The sequence below is a fragment of the Lissotriton helveticus genome, chromosome 2_1 (genome assembly GCF_964261635.1).
Source record: "Lissotriton helveticus chromosome 2_1, aLisHel1.1, whole genome shotgun sequence".
NCBI classification, from domain to species: domain Eukaryota; kingdom Metazoa; phylum Chordata; class Amphibia; order Caudata; family Salamandridae; genus Lissotriton; species Lissotriton helveticus.
This window is the reverse complement of record NC_136059.1, coordinates 1,996,934,632-1,996,949,966: the sequence shown is the minus strand read 5'-3', so window position 1 is coordinate 1,996,949,966 and position 15,335 is coordinate 1,996,934,632. Positions and strand designations below refer to the sequence as shown.

The 15,335-nt window shown below is 41.7% G+C and overlaps 1 protein-coding gene across 1 annotated transcript in view; it reads right to left on the bottom strand.

Moving 5' to 3' along the window:
* Positions 1 to 15,335, bottom strand: part of LOC144819000 (uncharacterized) — a 752,739-nt gene that overhangs the window by 400,108 nt on the left and 337,296 nt on the right. Inside the window, exon 10 of the mRNA XM_078676962.1 lies at positions 12,003 to 12,067. Within this exon, the coding sequence (XP_078533088.1) occupies positions 12,003 to 12,067 (65 nt within the window). The remainder of the gene's footprint in view (positions 1 to 12,002; positions 12,068 to 15,335) is intronic.

Below are 15,335 nucleotides of genomic sequence, written 5' to 3'. Positions count from 1 at the left end.
AATCAAGGTCAAGGAAAGTTTAAAAGCAATTTTAATAATCCTATTAAGCCAAAGTTTAATCCAGAAATTGAAAAATTAAAACAAACGATGCCCTGCTTTAACTGCGGGGAGATTGGACATTGGAGAAACGAGTGCAAAAACCCACCCAGAAAATTTAAAAACGCATCATTTAACCCACAGATGCAGAATGATGTTGATCTGCAGCAACAGTTGCAGCTGCAGCGTCAAATGAGTGAACTGAGTCTTCAGCAACAGCTACAACAGCAGTTGACCCAGCAGCAGAATCAGATTCCATTGCCTCCTTTTCCTAACTGTGGGGGAGGTCAAAAATTCAATCCAGATATTGGATTCAGCGGATGTGATCAGGTAATAAGAAATCAAAGACCAAATTTGCAAAGTGTATCAGGACAATTTTTGTTAACAGGAAACAAAGAAAGCGATTCTGATGACTGCTTCTGACGGTGCCCGAGAGAGGGGTAAGAGTGTGTAATTGGAGCCACTCTTGAGGTTGACCAGTCTGGTCCATTTGTAAATGGAAAGGTGAACGATGTAGAGATCACTTTTCTTGTGGACACTGGTGCTACCCGTTCTACTGTTAGATCAGTGGAAATTGAAAACCTACCTCTCTCTGGGGATACCATCCAAGTAGTCGGAGTCAGCAATCAACAAATGAAGACTGATCTTACTGATCCTGTGAATGTGGAAATAGGCAATTTCAAAGACAAACACAGATTTGTAGTTTGTAATAGCAGTCCAGTGAATTTACTAGGAAGAGATATATTGTGTAAAATGAATTGCAGAATATATTGCTCACCTGGTGGAATTGAATTACAAACCATGGAGGAAGATGGGTTGAATAGACTGACTATGCTAATGATTGAGGCAGAAGAAGAGAAATTGTTTCCTACCTTTGATAAAGAAAATTTACCAGAGGAATTGAAAGAGACAGTTAAATCTGAGATTTGGGATTTGACTGGAAATGAAATGGGTCTGATGAAACATGTCGATCCAGTCAAAATCACAGTGAAGCAGGGAATAGATTTTCCAAACATTCCTCAATATAAAATGAAGGCAGAAACGATTGAGGGTGTTATTCCTGTAATTGAAAAATTCATCAAGCAAGGTGTTTTGAAAGAGATTGAAAGCAGTCCTTGTAACTCACCGATTATGAGGATCAAAAAGCCGAATGGAACGTACAGAATAGTTCAGGATTTGAGAAAAATTAACCAGATTGTCGTTCCTTGTTGCCCAGTTGTTCCAAACCCTGCTGTCATTCTTTACCAGATTCCGCATGATGCAGAATGGTATACTGTCATTGATCTTTGCAATGCGTTCTTTACTGTTCCATTGCATCCAGAAAGCCAGGAAATCTTCGCTTTCCGGTTCCAGAGTAGGACCCTCGCATGGTGCAGAATCCCTCAAGGGTATACAGAAAGTCCTTCTATCTTTAATGAACTATTAAAGAGATCTTTGGAAGATTTGAATTTGCCAGGCAGATCGACATTAGTGCAGTATATTGACGATCTGTTAATAGCGGCAAAAACCAGAGATAATTGTGTGACAGACACGATTACAATTTTGAATCATTTGGCAGATGAGGGACACAAAGTGTCTCCTGCAAAGTTGCAGTTTTGTAAACAAGAAGTAAAATACCTTGGTCATAGAATTGCAAAAGGAATGAGACAGGTGACAATCGAGAGAATCAAAATGATTCAGGGAATGCAACCTCCAAAAACACAAAGACAGGTGAGAATGTTCTTGGGAATGGTTGGTTACTGTCGTCAATGGATTAGTGGATTTTCAGTAATTGCGAAGCCACTACAGAGATTGACAAAATCAGATGTAAAAGATCCAATTGTTCTTACTGATATTGAGTTAGAAGCTTTTGAGAAACTAAAAAGAAGCTTATGTGAAGCTCCAGCTCTGGGCATGCCAGATTATGAAAAGGGTTTTGAACTATACTGCAGTGAAAGAGAAGGATGTGCTTTGTCTGTGTTAATTCAGAGACATGGTAACAGGAGAAAGCCTATTGCTTACTTCTCAGCAGTTCTTGATCCGGTTGCAAAGGCATTACCAGGTTGCTTAAAAGCAGTTGCAGCAACAAGTGTTAGTCTGGAACAGAGTGAGGGAATAATAATGGGATTTCCTGTAAAAGTCTATGTTCCTCACCCAGTTGAAATTCTCCTTACAAGTAAAACGCAGCACCTGACAAACAGCAGACTAACCAAATATGAGAAAATTATTCTGGGATCTGATAATGTGTCAATTGCAAGGTGTGTGAATTTAAATCCTTCCACACGGTTACCTGACACTGAAAATATTGATGAAAACGACGTGGAGCATGAATGCTTGGATGTCATGGAATATTGTACCAAGCCAAGGCAGGACATTAAAGATGTACCATTGCCTGAATCAGATCTTGTCTTCTTTGTGGATGGCTCCTGTCTGAGATCTGAGGGAGGTGTTTTGAAAGCAGCATACTCGGTCTGCACAGTAGCAGATGTTGAAGAAGCTTCATGTCTAGAAGGAATTCGTTCAGCACAGGTGGCTGAATTAATTGCTTTAATTCGTGCTTGTGAAATAGCAAAAGGCTTGAGAGTTACTATAATAACAGATAGTCAGTACGGATTCGGAGTTGTGCATGATTATGGACAGCTCTGGTCTCAGAGAGGCTATATGACGTCAGCAGGTTCTCCAATCAAAAATGCAGAATTCATTAAAAGATTAATTGATGGCATTCAAATGCCAAAGGAGATTGCTGTGGTAAAATGCGCAGCACGTCAAAAAGGTGAAGATTTTATCACCAGAGGCAATAATTATGCAGACAAAATGGCAACATTTTGTGCAAAAAATGATTATGCACTTAATCTGGGAAAAAACAAAGACTTTGGTTCAATTTCATTAATGCTAACATCTGTTGTCGAGACATGGGAAGAAATTAGGGACTTACAAAATGAAGCTGATGATGATGAGAAAAACACATGGTTGAGAGCAGAATGTAGGCCACGAGATGAGGATGGTGTTTGGACCTACAAAGATGGCAGAGTAGTCTTACCAAATTGCATAATTGCTGACATGGCCAGAATGTATCATGGTCCTGGTCATATTGGAAGAGATTCTATGATCAGGCTTTTCAAAGAGACATGGTTTAATACCAAGTTCAGGACAATTGCAGAGTCTCTTTGTCAGAGGTGTTTGACTTGCCAACAAATGAACCCAAACAGGAAATCAGTTGTGGGAACGGGAGTCATAGGACGAGAGGGTGGTCCTTTTACCAGATTACAGATGGATTTCATTGAAATGCCAATACACAACTGTTTGAAATATGTTTTGGTGATTGTGTGTTTGTTTTCAAGATGGGTAGAAGCATTTCCAACGCGTCATTGTGATTCAATTACAGTGGCAAAGTTACTTCTTAGAGAGATAATACCGAGGTATGGTTTCCCAGTCACTATTGAGAGTGATGGAGGGGGACATTTTGATAACAAACTGATGAAATTGATCTGTGAAGCATTACACATTGAGCAGAAAATACATTGTGCGTACAGACCAGAGGCATCTGGAGTAGTTGAGCAGATTAATGGAACAATAAAAAATAGAATTGGAAAAATGTGTCTTGATACAGGTGTAAAGTGGACAGATGCTCTTCCATTTGTTCTGATGACTTTGAGAAGTACACCAGATAAAAAGATAGGTCTGAGTCCTCACGAAATCCTTATGGGTAGAGTCATGAGGCAAGCCTATGTACCTGTAGGAAAACTGTTAAGCATTAATGATTTTGGAGTATTGTAAGCGTCTGTCTGACGTAGTGACTTCTGTGTCCAATCAGGTGGGAACTGAAGCACAATCAAAAGACAAAGTGCAGACACATGATCTGAGACCTGGAGATTGGGTCAGAACGAAAGTTCATCGAAGAAGGAACTGTTTGATCCCGAGGTGGCAGAAACCAAGGCAGGTAATCCTTGTTACAACGAATGCAGTGAAGTGTAGAGGATTGAAAAGGTGGATACATCCAAGTCACACTATTCCAATATCTACACCTGAAAACTCTAATGAGGAGAGTGATACGACAGATGATTCAGACTCTGAAGAGGAAATAGAAAGAAATCCAGATATTGAAGATCGACAGAGTGGTCGACATCTGGAGAAATCATCTGTGAATGGAGATTTGATTGGAAAAGACTTGAAGATTATTGAAATAGATTCTGGAGATGAAAATAATCTGCTAGACAAAGAATCAACAGAAGAAACAGAAAAGGAAACAGGTGAAGGGAGAGAACCTGATAAAGAATCAAGAAAAGAAAAAGAAACAACAGAAGAGTCTGATCAAGTTCAGAAGAAAGACCAGGAGGGTATCGAAAGGCAGGAAACGAACTCTGAAAGCAGGAACAAGAAATCCGGATCTGGGAAGTTAAGGGTGATTGAAGAATTGGAGGAAGACGAATTACCGAGTACCAGTGATGGGAGAAGGAGTGCTGTTACTAACGGAGTAAGGCTGCCGATTAGAAAAGATCCTGGGATAACGATTGAAATTTCTGACAGTGACTCTGGAGAAAGTGATGAAGAATGTCAGAAAGGAGGAGTGAAGAAAAGATCATGGAAAACAGAATCTAATGAGTCTGAGCCGAAAAGAAAAATCTTGAGAAAAGGAGAGACTTGGCCAACTGAAAACGGAGGGTTGAGAGTCAGGTTAGTGAAAAGATCGAAAGAGCAGGTGAATGAAATCCCTAGTCAGGGGGATCCTGAAAAGAAAGCTGAGAAAGGAAAGAAAATAGAAGTGATTTCTAGAAAGACAAAAAGAGTTTTGAAACCGAATCAGAAATATAAGTCTCCTGAGTGGGCTTATATAATAATACCACCTGTAATTGAAATAAACAGCAGTAGTCAGGAAGAAGAAGTGGAGGAGATTAGTGACAATGATTGAAGTACTAACATGTTAGAATTTAGGATTAAGTTTAGGTTTCTGTTTTTGGCGTAAGGCTGAAGAAATTGTGTTAGGTGACACAAGGTCGAAGAAATTGTATTTAGTTGGAGAATAACTTGTGACGCAAGGTCGATGAAAAATTGTTAGAGGGTTAACAAAACAAAACAAAAATTTAAAAGGGGGGTGTGAGGTTTTAGAAAATTTTGAAAATTTTTGTTTTCTCTTTTTTGTGAATAAGTTTATATATATATATATATATATAAAAAAAAAAGAGATGCCTTCTGTAATGGCGCGTAGTACTTCAAAATGTTCCATTTTCAAGAAATTCTGTAAGATGACTCTGGTGTGTGTGCTCATATTAATTCTGCTCTGGTTAGTTTTAGCTGTCATCTTTCCTTTCGGGATCGATAAGGAGAGGTACAAGGTCAATATGACAAGCAAAGTCAAGACAAACATAGTGCAACACACAAAGCTAACAAGGTTATTGCTCACAGACCAGATGTTCATTAGGACAGGTCTGTTGGTGATTTTTCTAGCAATACATTTTCAAGGCTTTTGGGAGAGTACGTTAAAGTCATGGATGTCAAAGATTGCTATATTTGTGTGAAGTTGCCTGCTTCTGTTTCTGAGGGAGTGACATACAATATGCTTCCTCTTACTTATGGCATAACATGCAGTGTGATAGCTAGCTTATTTTACCAGACTGGTCGGTTGGAGTATTATTATTCCAACTATGAAGAGATTTTTGCTAATCTGAAAATAGAGAATGCTTTAAATAAACATAAACAAGCTAAACAGATGAGGGATTTCTTTTTAGTAACTAATGAACTTACTTACGAGTACGCATACAGAAATAACTTAACTTGCAAATTGAGAGCTGAGGAAAAGACTTTCCTGAATCTTGTTGAGGAAAGAAGGGTGATTTATAAAAGAAATGAGATGGTCAAACAGACCAAATCAAAGTTTTGGCAGAAGGAGGATGAAAAGCTAAATGGCAAATCTTTTGACAATGTTGCAATTCACATAGACAAACCAATTAGTGGCAAGCTTTGCATTAGGAGAGATAATACCCTGTTTGATAATTATTTTGTAGGAGCTAGCAATTGTGAGGACACTTACCAAATCATGGGGGGTTGGGGATTCAAAGGTGGCAGAGATCCAATTTTTCCTGGGATCTATTTTGTCTGCGGAGATAAGGCTTATTATAATCTCCCAGACCATTGGTACGGGACATGTTTTGTTGGTCTTGTTTTCCCAAAAATATTTCATGTTGACAGAAATGCAGAAGGTTCTTTTGAAATCAGTAGCCATGCAAACAGGTATAGAAGAGAAAGTTTCTCAGAAATTTTGGGAGACATCTTTGAGGCAGTGATACCCTTAGTAGGTATAACCCTGAATGCAGGAAGAATCAGAAAATTGTCTACAATTGTTGACAGATTGTCCACTGACACAGCAGGAGGTTTCCAGTTAGTAGATGTGGAGGTTATTGCGGTCAGATCAATGGCAATGCAAAATCGCCTTGCTTTAGACATACTCCTGGCAGAAGAGGGAGGAGTCTGTGGCATTTTACATGTACAGCATTGCTGTACTTACATTCCAGATGAGAGTAAGACTATTGAAATGTACATTAGAAACATCACAGAGATGCATTCAGAAATAGTCCCCTTAGAAGAGGATGATTTTTCAGAACGTCTTTCAAAAAGATTCCAAGCTATCAAAACCTGGTTTCAAGTAATTGGAGGTTCAGTTCTTGGCAAGATTCTAACACCTTTGTTTGTGATAATTTTTGTGATAGTTTTGACAAAGATCAGTTGCATGATACACAAGAGAAAGAAGCACATGAGGGAAAAGAGAAGAATTTACAAAATCAAAAAGGAGCAAGAGAAAGAGATAGAGCTTGAGGAGTTGCGCAGAGCTCAATATGAAAGTTGTAAGGATTTCGCTGAGACAAGTCTTTAAAAAAAATACTAATAGAATGAAATTGAACCATTTTCGTTTGAGATAAAATTTACCAAATTTTTGGGTGTGGTGTGGTGATTGGTTAATCACCAGATGAGGGAGTTGATGGAGCGAGATTCAGAAATGTTTTTCATTTCAACTCGTGAAGTCACACTTCCATAAATAAAATAATAAAATTAACAGTTGTGCTGTGTATGTATTAATTCAACCTAGTTTAAGTTGCATCTACACATGAAAAACGCGGGATACTAACATGTGTGCTCATAAACGTGCATTATGTTGCATTTCCTTGTTTGTGAAAAATAATAAAATAATCGTGTCTATTTATTATGTTAAAAATTAACTGCAGCTGTTTAGAATAAATGGCATGTGCTTATTTTGCTTTCCTGTCTATGTGGTGTCACTCTGTTCTCTATAGGTGCATAAAGAACCTTGCTGGATAATAAGAAGAATGGTAGATATAAAATGCTGCTTTATTTGTTGCTTCTGCTAGGTAATTTAGACTAATGGGTTAATTATTAACAATGGAGGGTGGCAACAGAACAAATTATATTTCTCGCATTAATTATTTTCTTCGTGTTTGTTTATACATTAGTTAATAAAAAGGCTTTGGGCCTAGTGAAAACTTTCCGTGCTTGCAAAAATCTGCTTGGAGCCAGAGTAAGTCCATGATGGCAACAGTTTTCTCCGTCTGAAAAGTTTGTTGTGCTGAGATGACATTCTCTTAGCCGAACAAGGCCAAGGCCAGGAACCGGCGAAAGGCTTATGACATTCACGTATCCGAGGAAGCTAAAAACTTCATTTTGTTGCAATTGTTGCGAACTGGAGGAAACGGAGTTGTTCGAAAACTAAAGACAATGGTCTCTAAGAATGATGACGGAACTATAATTCTGAAATCTGGTGACACGTCGCCTGTCACTTTTGGACCAATAAGGCTCTTATTTCAGCAGTGAAAATTACTTTTTCTTAGATTAGCTTAGCGTAGAAAGGTATACAAACTCTTGCCCCGTGGAAGAGATATGCTTCTCCTTGCAGACCTTTTGATGAGGGCGTTACACTGTTGGACTTCTCTTGGAACACGTAAGAACCCTCAAAGACTTTACTCTTTAATTTTCCTTATAGCTAGCATTAGTTAGGGACTTAGGGTTTGAAAATGCCAAAATGATAATCTTCAATTGCAATAATAATTTTGATTCATAATAAAATTGTCATAACTATTGCAATGATTCAAATAAAAATGCTTTAATAAAATTTCTAATACATTTTCCAAATGAGTAGCTAATAAAAATCTTACTTTGGAAAACAAGCTGGTCTTGTTATTTTCATGGGAATAGGTTACTCATAGCTAGATCTTGTCGCCACAGTGTCTTAATTAGCTTGTAGGTTTGTGAAGTACGATGAATACATTTACCATGGTTGTATATAAATGTATATAATTTGTGAATAGGTTAATTAGGTCACATGATTCAGTTGGTTATAATATGTCATGTTAGATTTATGGGCCTTATGAGAGTTAATTGATTGATGGTGTATATAGTGGAGTTGGGTAGCATTGCTTATGACATATTTCCAAAAGCCCGCTGGATCATTATCTGATGATAAACAACAGAGCTAGACCACCAAAATGTTATTGAATGACTAGCAGGTTGCACACAATCCCAGCCATAGCTGATTTAAAATAAAAAAACTAAAGCTCATGCCGAACAGAGTATGGTTTCACTTGCAGAACAGTGCACGTATTTTAAACTGAATTTCAAGATTCAGTGACTGACAGTCTTTATGTGCAATCAGGCAGCGTTGAAAGAGGGCTAAAAAATGTCTTTGGGGGAGTAGATCTATAAAAGGAGGGTGGCCAAAGAGGCGCAACTAGGAATTCTGTCCAAAATGCATACCCTGGCTCTTCTATGCAGCTTAAAACAAAGATTGTGCTCGACATAGTGAGCCACCTGAGCAGTATCTGGGAGCCTCTGAGTTTTATGATATTGAATTTAAGTACATCACACAACAACTAAACTATGTCCAAAATAAGCCAGACCACTTGGCCTTGCCAGTGCTTGTCAGTATAAAGAACATGAGTAACAAGAATGATGTTATTGTGAATAATCAGAATATTTTTCAAGTCTGAACATCTGAGACTGAATAGGTGTGTGGAAGGGTTAATTGTTCACGGAACGTCCTAGTCATTCCCATTCTCCCTTTCACAACACTTTTCTCTGCATCCTCTCACTTCCTTAGATTTGTAGGGTGGGCGAAAATTGGCAGAATTCGGTGACTCCGCGTTACTCTTTTAACACGGAATTCGGGCCAAATTCCGCCAATTGCTGCATTGTGGAATTTTTTCTCAAAAAGCTCCAAAAATGCAAGCCGGCGAGCGAGATTTTGCATTCCCTAATATGATTTTCTAGTGCGGTTGGTCACGGTCAGAGGGCTGCTTCTCGAGTAGATTTGCTGCTGCGTCAGTAGATTTTCTGCTCGAGCTGCAGTAAAATCAACTCAATTGGCTGCGTGTTAGACCTGTCTGCCCCTGTGAGTTCCCTTACCATTATTATTTATTTTGTCTCCCTTAGCCCCTAGTGTTATCAGTTTTTTCTGTAATGTCCACCTGAATTTTGCTAGTGTTGTCTGGGGGCTAGGTGTTCCTTGACACTATTCCTCCATTTTCTCTTTTTGAGGCCTAGCCTACCTCCTGGAAATTGAGGGAAACCAAAGGACCTAAAATGGTGGCCAGCAACTGCCATAACGGTTTACTTAGGGAGGCTGACCCATTGGACCAAGTGAGGAAAGTTCTGGAACCCTCTGGCATGTTCTAGTAGTCAGGGGCTAGCCTATAAAAGGCCAAGTCCAGGGCGGCCATTTTGTAGTACACACTGACCAGAGGAGAGTGTAGTGGTCAAGGACAGGAGGGAGGCAACTAAATGAGGAGGACAGCGCTTCAATAGGGAAAGATCGTCCTGTGGGCCGGCTATCGCCCTATACTGATGCTGACCCTCTTGGTTTGACTGAACCCTGACCTGAGGGACCCATAACTAACTTTTAAGCAGGTCCAATAACTCTACCTCACCAAGGTGCTGGAGCGTGAAACTGCCCTAGAGACTGCCAGAAAGTGAGAGTTACGCTTCAAAAGGTGGTTGCCAACTTAAGAGAACTGGAACCTCTCACCGCTTGCTGTGGGAGTGAGTATCCCCTCTGCGGGAGTGACGTTGTGTGCGAGACATCAGCTGTCAGCCCTGGGTCCGAACCCGACCGCTGTGGTGGAGGTGGGGCTCAGCAGAGGCCGGCTGACAGGAGGAGGAGATCCGCGGTGACGCTGCGAGAGAGGCGGCGTCCGGAACCAGAAAGACCCCTGCGGCGTCGGAGGAGGTGCGCCCGAAGCGAAGGAGGCTGGTCGGAAGAGGCGGAGCCTGTGTCGGAGGGATCGCGGAAGGAGGAACAAGCGCCGCTACGGTCCCGCCGGAGGAGCAACACGAACTGACAGAACCAACCGATGCGAACTCCAGCTGAGTCCTCTCATCGTCGGCGCTTGAACAGGTAACCGGAGCGCGTAGGCAACTCCAGCCGAGTTGTCCCTTCAGTTCGAAGTAAGCTGGGAAATCTGTGGGAAAGCGGGAGGCGGCACAGCGAGTGAACCGTGAACACTGACTCGCCGGACTAAAGAATAACTGCAAATAGACATCCCGGCTTTGGGACATTAACCTTTAGAGTCCTGATTTAACCCACTTGAGAAACCACTGAGGTATTGAGGGTGTGAGAAGGGAAACGGTGCCCCGAGTAAACGAACCTTGGGCACGAGTGCTAAGAACCGGACTACAGGGTGAAAGTAACAGCCAGAGATCATTGTACTATTAACTCCTCAGGGCAGTAAATGACCTGTAAGAGCCAGAACGTCCCCAATAGAAGTAGAGCATAAAAGTTGCAATAAGAAAGTGTAATTAATTTGCCTGTCTTCTTTTGGCCGTATAGCTGGCTGTGACCATTGCCAGGAACGCTGCTGGGGGTAGAACTCTGTGGAGCCGTGAGCTCGAGCTAATTTAGACCCTGAGTTCGGATGGGTAACGTACATGTCAGGTTATATAATGTGGTGCTTTAATCTTGTACAGTGACCTACCCATTCTGCACTATTTAAGTTGACAAGCAATACTGTTGATATTGATGGTGGTTAATCTCAAATGAAATGTAACCAGAATTAATCTTCACTGAATTGAGAAAGTTGATGAATATTGCTAATTGAATGAGGAAACTTCTTTTGAACTAAATGTATGCACTAATTTGACTGAAAAGGAACAAAGAGAACTTTTATAAAAGGTACTGGTATTTTTCTAAACTGGTGTGGCGTCCTTTATTTTTAATGGTAAGTCGCTGAGTTATGGTGAGTGGGATTGTAAGCACTACACAAAAGCCTCGGAGTTTAGCTTTGTCCACTGTGCCATACTACCCTATGTAGACTAGGTTCCCTAGGTCTAACACGCACTGAATGATGCTCTTCGCCCGGCCATTTTGGCGCTGCTTGCACTACCGGCGCTAAAATGCAGCGTGAGCATATTTTACGCCCATTGGCAGAACTCGGCGGAATTTCGCAAAGTTTTTAGGTAAATTCGCAGAATTTCACTGATATAAAAGTCATACATAGCCTGGAGTTGAGCATTTTGAAAACTTAGTGTTGGTAGAAGGCAAAACACAGAAATATGGTGTAAGTGCATGCATTTTGATAAGACATTCATTGTATCTAGATAGTGTTAAAGGTCGCAGAGAGCTCAAGAATAACTACTACAGTGTGTTAAACGTCCCCCCCACCCCATGTAGGACAGATTAAACTTAATATCAGGATTAAAAAATAAAACAAATGAAAACTGATCTGATACAGAGATTTCAAATATATGTATTGTTAACCACAGGACAAGAAGCATTAATAATGCCATTTATGCGACTGTCTGACCCTACACAAAGACTGAACACTGAAATTATGTTGGTTCTCTAATAGATTCGCAATTTGTGATAGAAATGTCAGCACCAGCCAGTTTACATCAGTCTTAACGAAACACTTTTAGCAAGCATATTGGCACCGGTAGCAGCTCGCCACCTGTAAGCTCTCTGCAAAAAATAACAAGGCGAAAAAACAAACCTTATAATATGAAGTGGGTGGAAACCCCTTTGCGCTATGAACTGTAACTGCACCTCCATCAACACCTGAAAAGATAAAAACAACAGCAACCAATATCAGACCACTGTAAAAAAAATACTGTTCTCATGTTGTCAACACTGCAAATCACAGCACATTTTTGGGAGCTGAAATCGTTAATATGGATTAAACAAAATATTACCAGTGAATATATTGAGAGTTTGACCACTAACACTGAGCTACAGGCCATTTTTATTTAGGTCAAAGCCTACCAGACAGTGCAGCTGTCTGGTTTGCTAAAGACATCTTAGGGACATTCTGAGAGCTTCACTCGGAATGCATTATGCCCGTTGCTTGCCATTGGCTTTGTGGTTTGTAACTCACATTTTCTGCCTTTCTAATTGTGGGTTTTATTTGTTTTAGGCTGTCCAGGTTCAATTCGTCACTACCAAGGATCAAAGTCTTTTCACACTACCTCTCCTTGTATTCTTCAATGAGTTCTCCTTTCTGTAAACAGGCCTGTACACCTTGTTTTTATTTTGTCACATTTGCTGTGCATTCGAAGACAGAGGTCAAATATCAGGCTCTGTCTTCCGAGGGAAATTGGTGTTTACTTTTCTTTCTCTGACTTCAACGTGACAGGATTATTGTGACAATCTTGCTGGATACTGGGGGTAGAAGGAATAGTTTTTCTAGCACACAGCAACATTTAAATGAATCGGAATTAGTAAAGCACAAATGTAGCACATTTTTGTTAATTCTGAAGTGTGTTGGAAACAAATACTTTAATATGATCAGGACATCAATACACTAGGTGATGCCATTTCCACACTGTAACGAGGTCGGGACGGGAGGCCGGGATGACTGGTGGACCCCTGACCATAATTCCCCTCCTTCCCCACAGACTGGCACATCGAGGGAAGACTGGGGAATACAGTCGGAAACAGACGAAGAAAATGATATCGGCTCCTTTAAGTGGGCGTACGATGACTTCGGCGAGACCACGCCTCCGGCTGACATAGGAGGACCCGTATGGATGAAAGAAGGGGAAGCCCTGTATGCGGCGTGTGACGTCACAGCGGGACCAAGAGACGGAGAAGACGAAGAGAGTCCGAGGACGAAACAAGGAGAAGGCGGAGAAGTCGGGAGGACCGAGAGCGGAAGAGAGCCAGGAGGCCAACGACCCCGTGATCCGCCGTGCCACGCTCCCGAGGGAGGAGTGTGGCTTGCTCAGGTACGGCGGCGTTGGGCGACCTGGGTGGGGTGGAAGAGTGCCCCGTGTACATAGTGTAAAAACCCCTGTGAGTGCCTTCCCTGTGTCCTTCCCGATACCCGCTACCCTCCCTTCCCTTTACCCGCTTACCTCACATCACTCCTCCCTGGCCTGCGCACAAACACGCGTGACAATATAAATATCACCGGTGCTCCCTCAAAAACACTGGGTCCCGTTGGGGTAAGACAGTATCAGATAAGTGACTAACGGCCTCCCTCTGTCGGTCTTCTTTCTCCTTGGGTTCCGGAGACACTGCACCCGGGAAGACAGCCCTGAAGACACCCCTGCCACAGGACCCCACCAGTGAAGACAGCCCCGGAAGACAACCCAGCCCCAGGACACCACCATCACGGATAAGCTGGAGTTTGCCAGAGAGAGACTGACATTCAGAACCATACGTACCATAAAAATAAAACCTAGTCTAAAGAAGTATACTGGTCAGTCTGTTCCTGTTGCTGCACCTGTTCCCAGCATAGAGAGTGTCCCCTGCCCCTCTCCCACGCCTACACACACATTATCATTTTTCTGTTGTATGGTTTTATTAGTAAAACTGTAAGCCTATGCAAAAGCAATGGTCATTTCAATTGAATTTTTTTGTGTGTAATGGCAGTGTGCTATCATACCAGGCATAATCCACTATACACCACTCAACTCCGCACCACTTCACTGCACTCTGTGACATTCCGCTCTACTCAACTCTGCACCTCTCTACTCTGCTCCACTCTACTCTATGTAATGCGCTCTACACCATTCTACTCTACACAACTTTACTATCTGCCACTGCACCCTACACTACTCCAGTCTAGGCCACTCCAGTATACTCTGCACAACTCCACTGTATGCCACCCTGCACTCTACGTCATTGCATTCTAATATGTACCACTCCACTCTATGCCCCTGCAATCTATGCCAATCCACTGTAAACTACTCTAATCTACTCTTCACCATGGTACTCTACACCACTTTATGCCATTACTCCACACCACTGCACTCTACCCTGCACCACTCCACTCTATGCCACTTCACTCTACTCTGAAACAATCTAGTCTATGCCACTGCAGTCTACGACACTATACTGTAAACCATTGCATGATGTACCACTGCACTCTACGCAATTGCACTCTAGGCCACTGTACTCGACACCACTGTAGTCTATGCCACAGCACTATACTCTGCACTACTGCACTCTACGCCACTGCACTCTGCAGTGCTCCACTCTATGCCTCTGCACTCTACGCCACTTTACTCTACTCTGCACCACTCTATACCAATGCACTCTTTGCCACTCTACCCATCACAAATGCACTATACACCACAATATTTTAGCCACTGCCTCAATGCCACTAAATTCTAAGCCGCTGCACTCTACGGCACCATACACTTCACTGTTCTACACCAATGTACTCTACACCAGTCTACTCTACGCCACTCCAATCCACTGTACGCCACTGAATACTAATCTGCACAACTCTACTCTATGCCACTACACTTTAGGCCACTCTAATCTACACCACTCTACGCCAATGATAGCTATACCAACGCACTCTACGACACTCTACTCTGCAACTCTACTCTACGCCACTGAACTCTACACCACTCTACCTTGCACTACTGCAGTCCATGCCAATGTACTCTATGCCACTGCACTCTATTCAAGTTCACTCCACTCTACCCCACTGCACTCTACGCAACTGTACTCTACAGCACTTTACTCCACTCTGCACCACTCTATTCCACTCTACTCTGCACCACATTACGCACTGCACTCTTTGCCACTCTACACTGCTACCCTCTTGCAGGAAGCTGGCTCTCAATATTGGTTATTAAAACAAAGTACACTGTGCAGTGAGTCCAGTGAGTCCGGTATTGATTTATAGAGGCAAATGTAGATAAAACTAACACACTATTTGTGGTAGTGTGGGCTTGCTGTTAGGCTTATTAGAGGCCAGTGCTAAATATTTGATAAACTCACAGAGGCATTAAGTGAGACACACCTTCAAGAATAAATACAAAACGAATTTATAGAAATAGTATCGATTTTTATGTAACTTTTAAGACCAAAA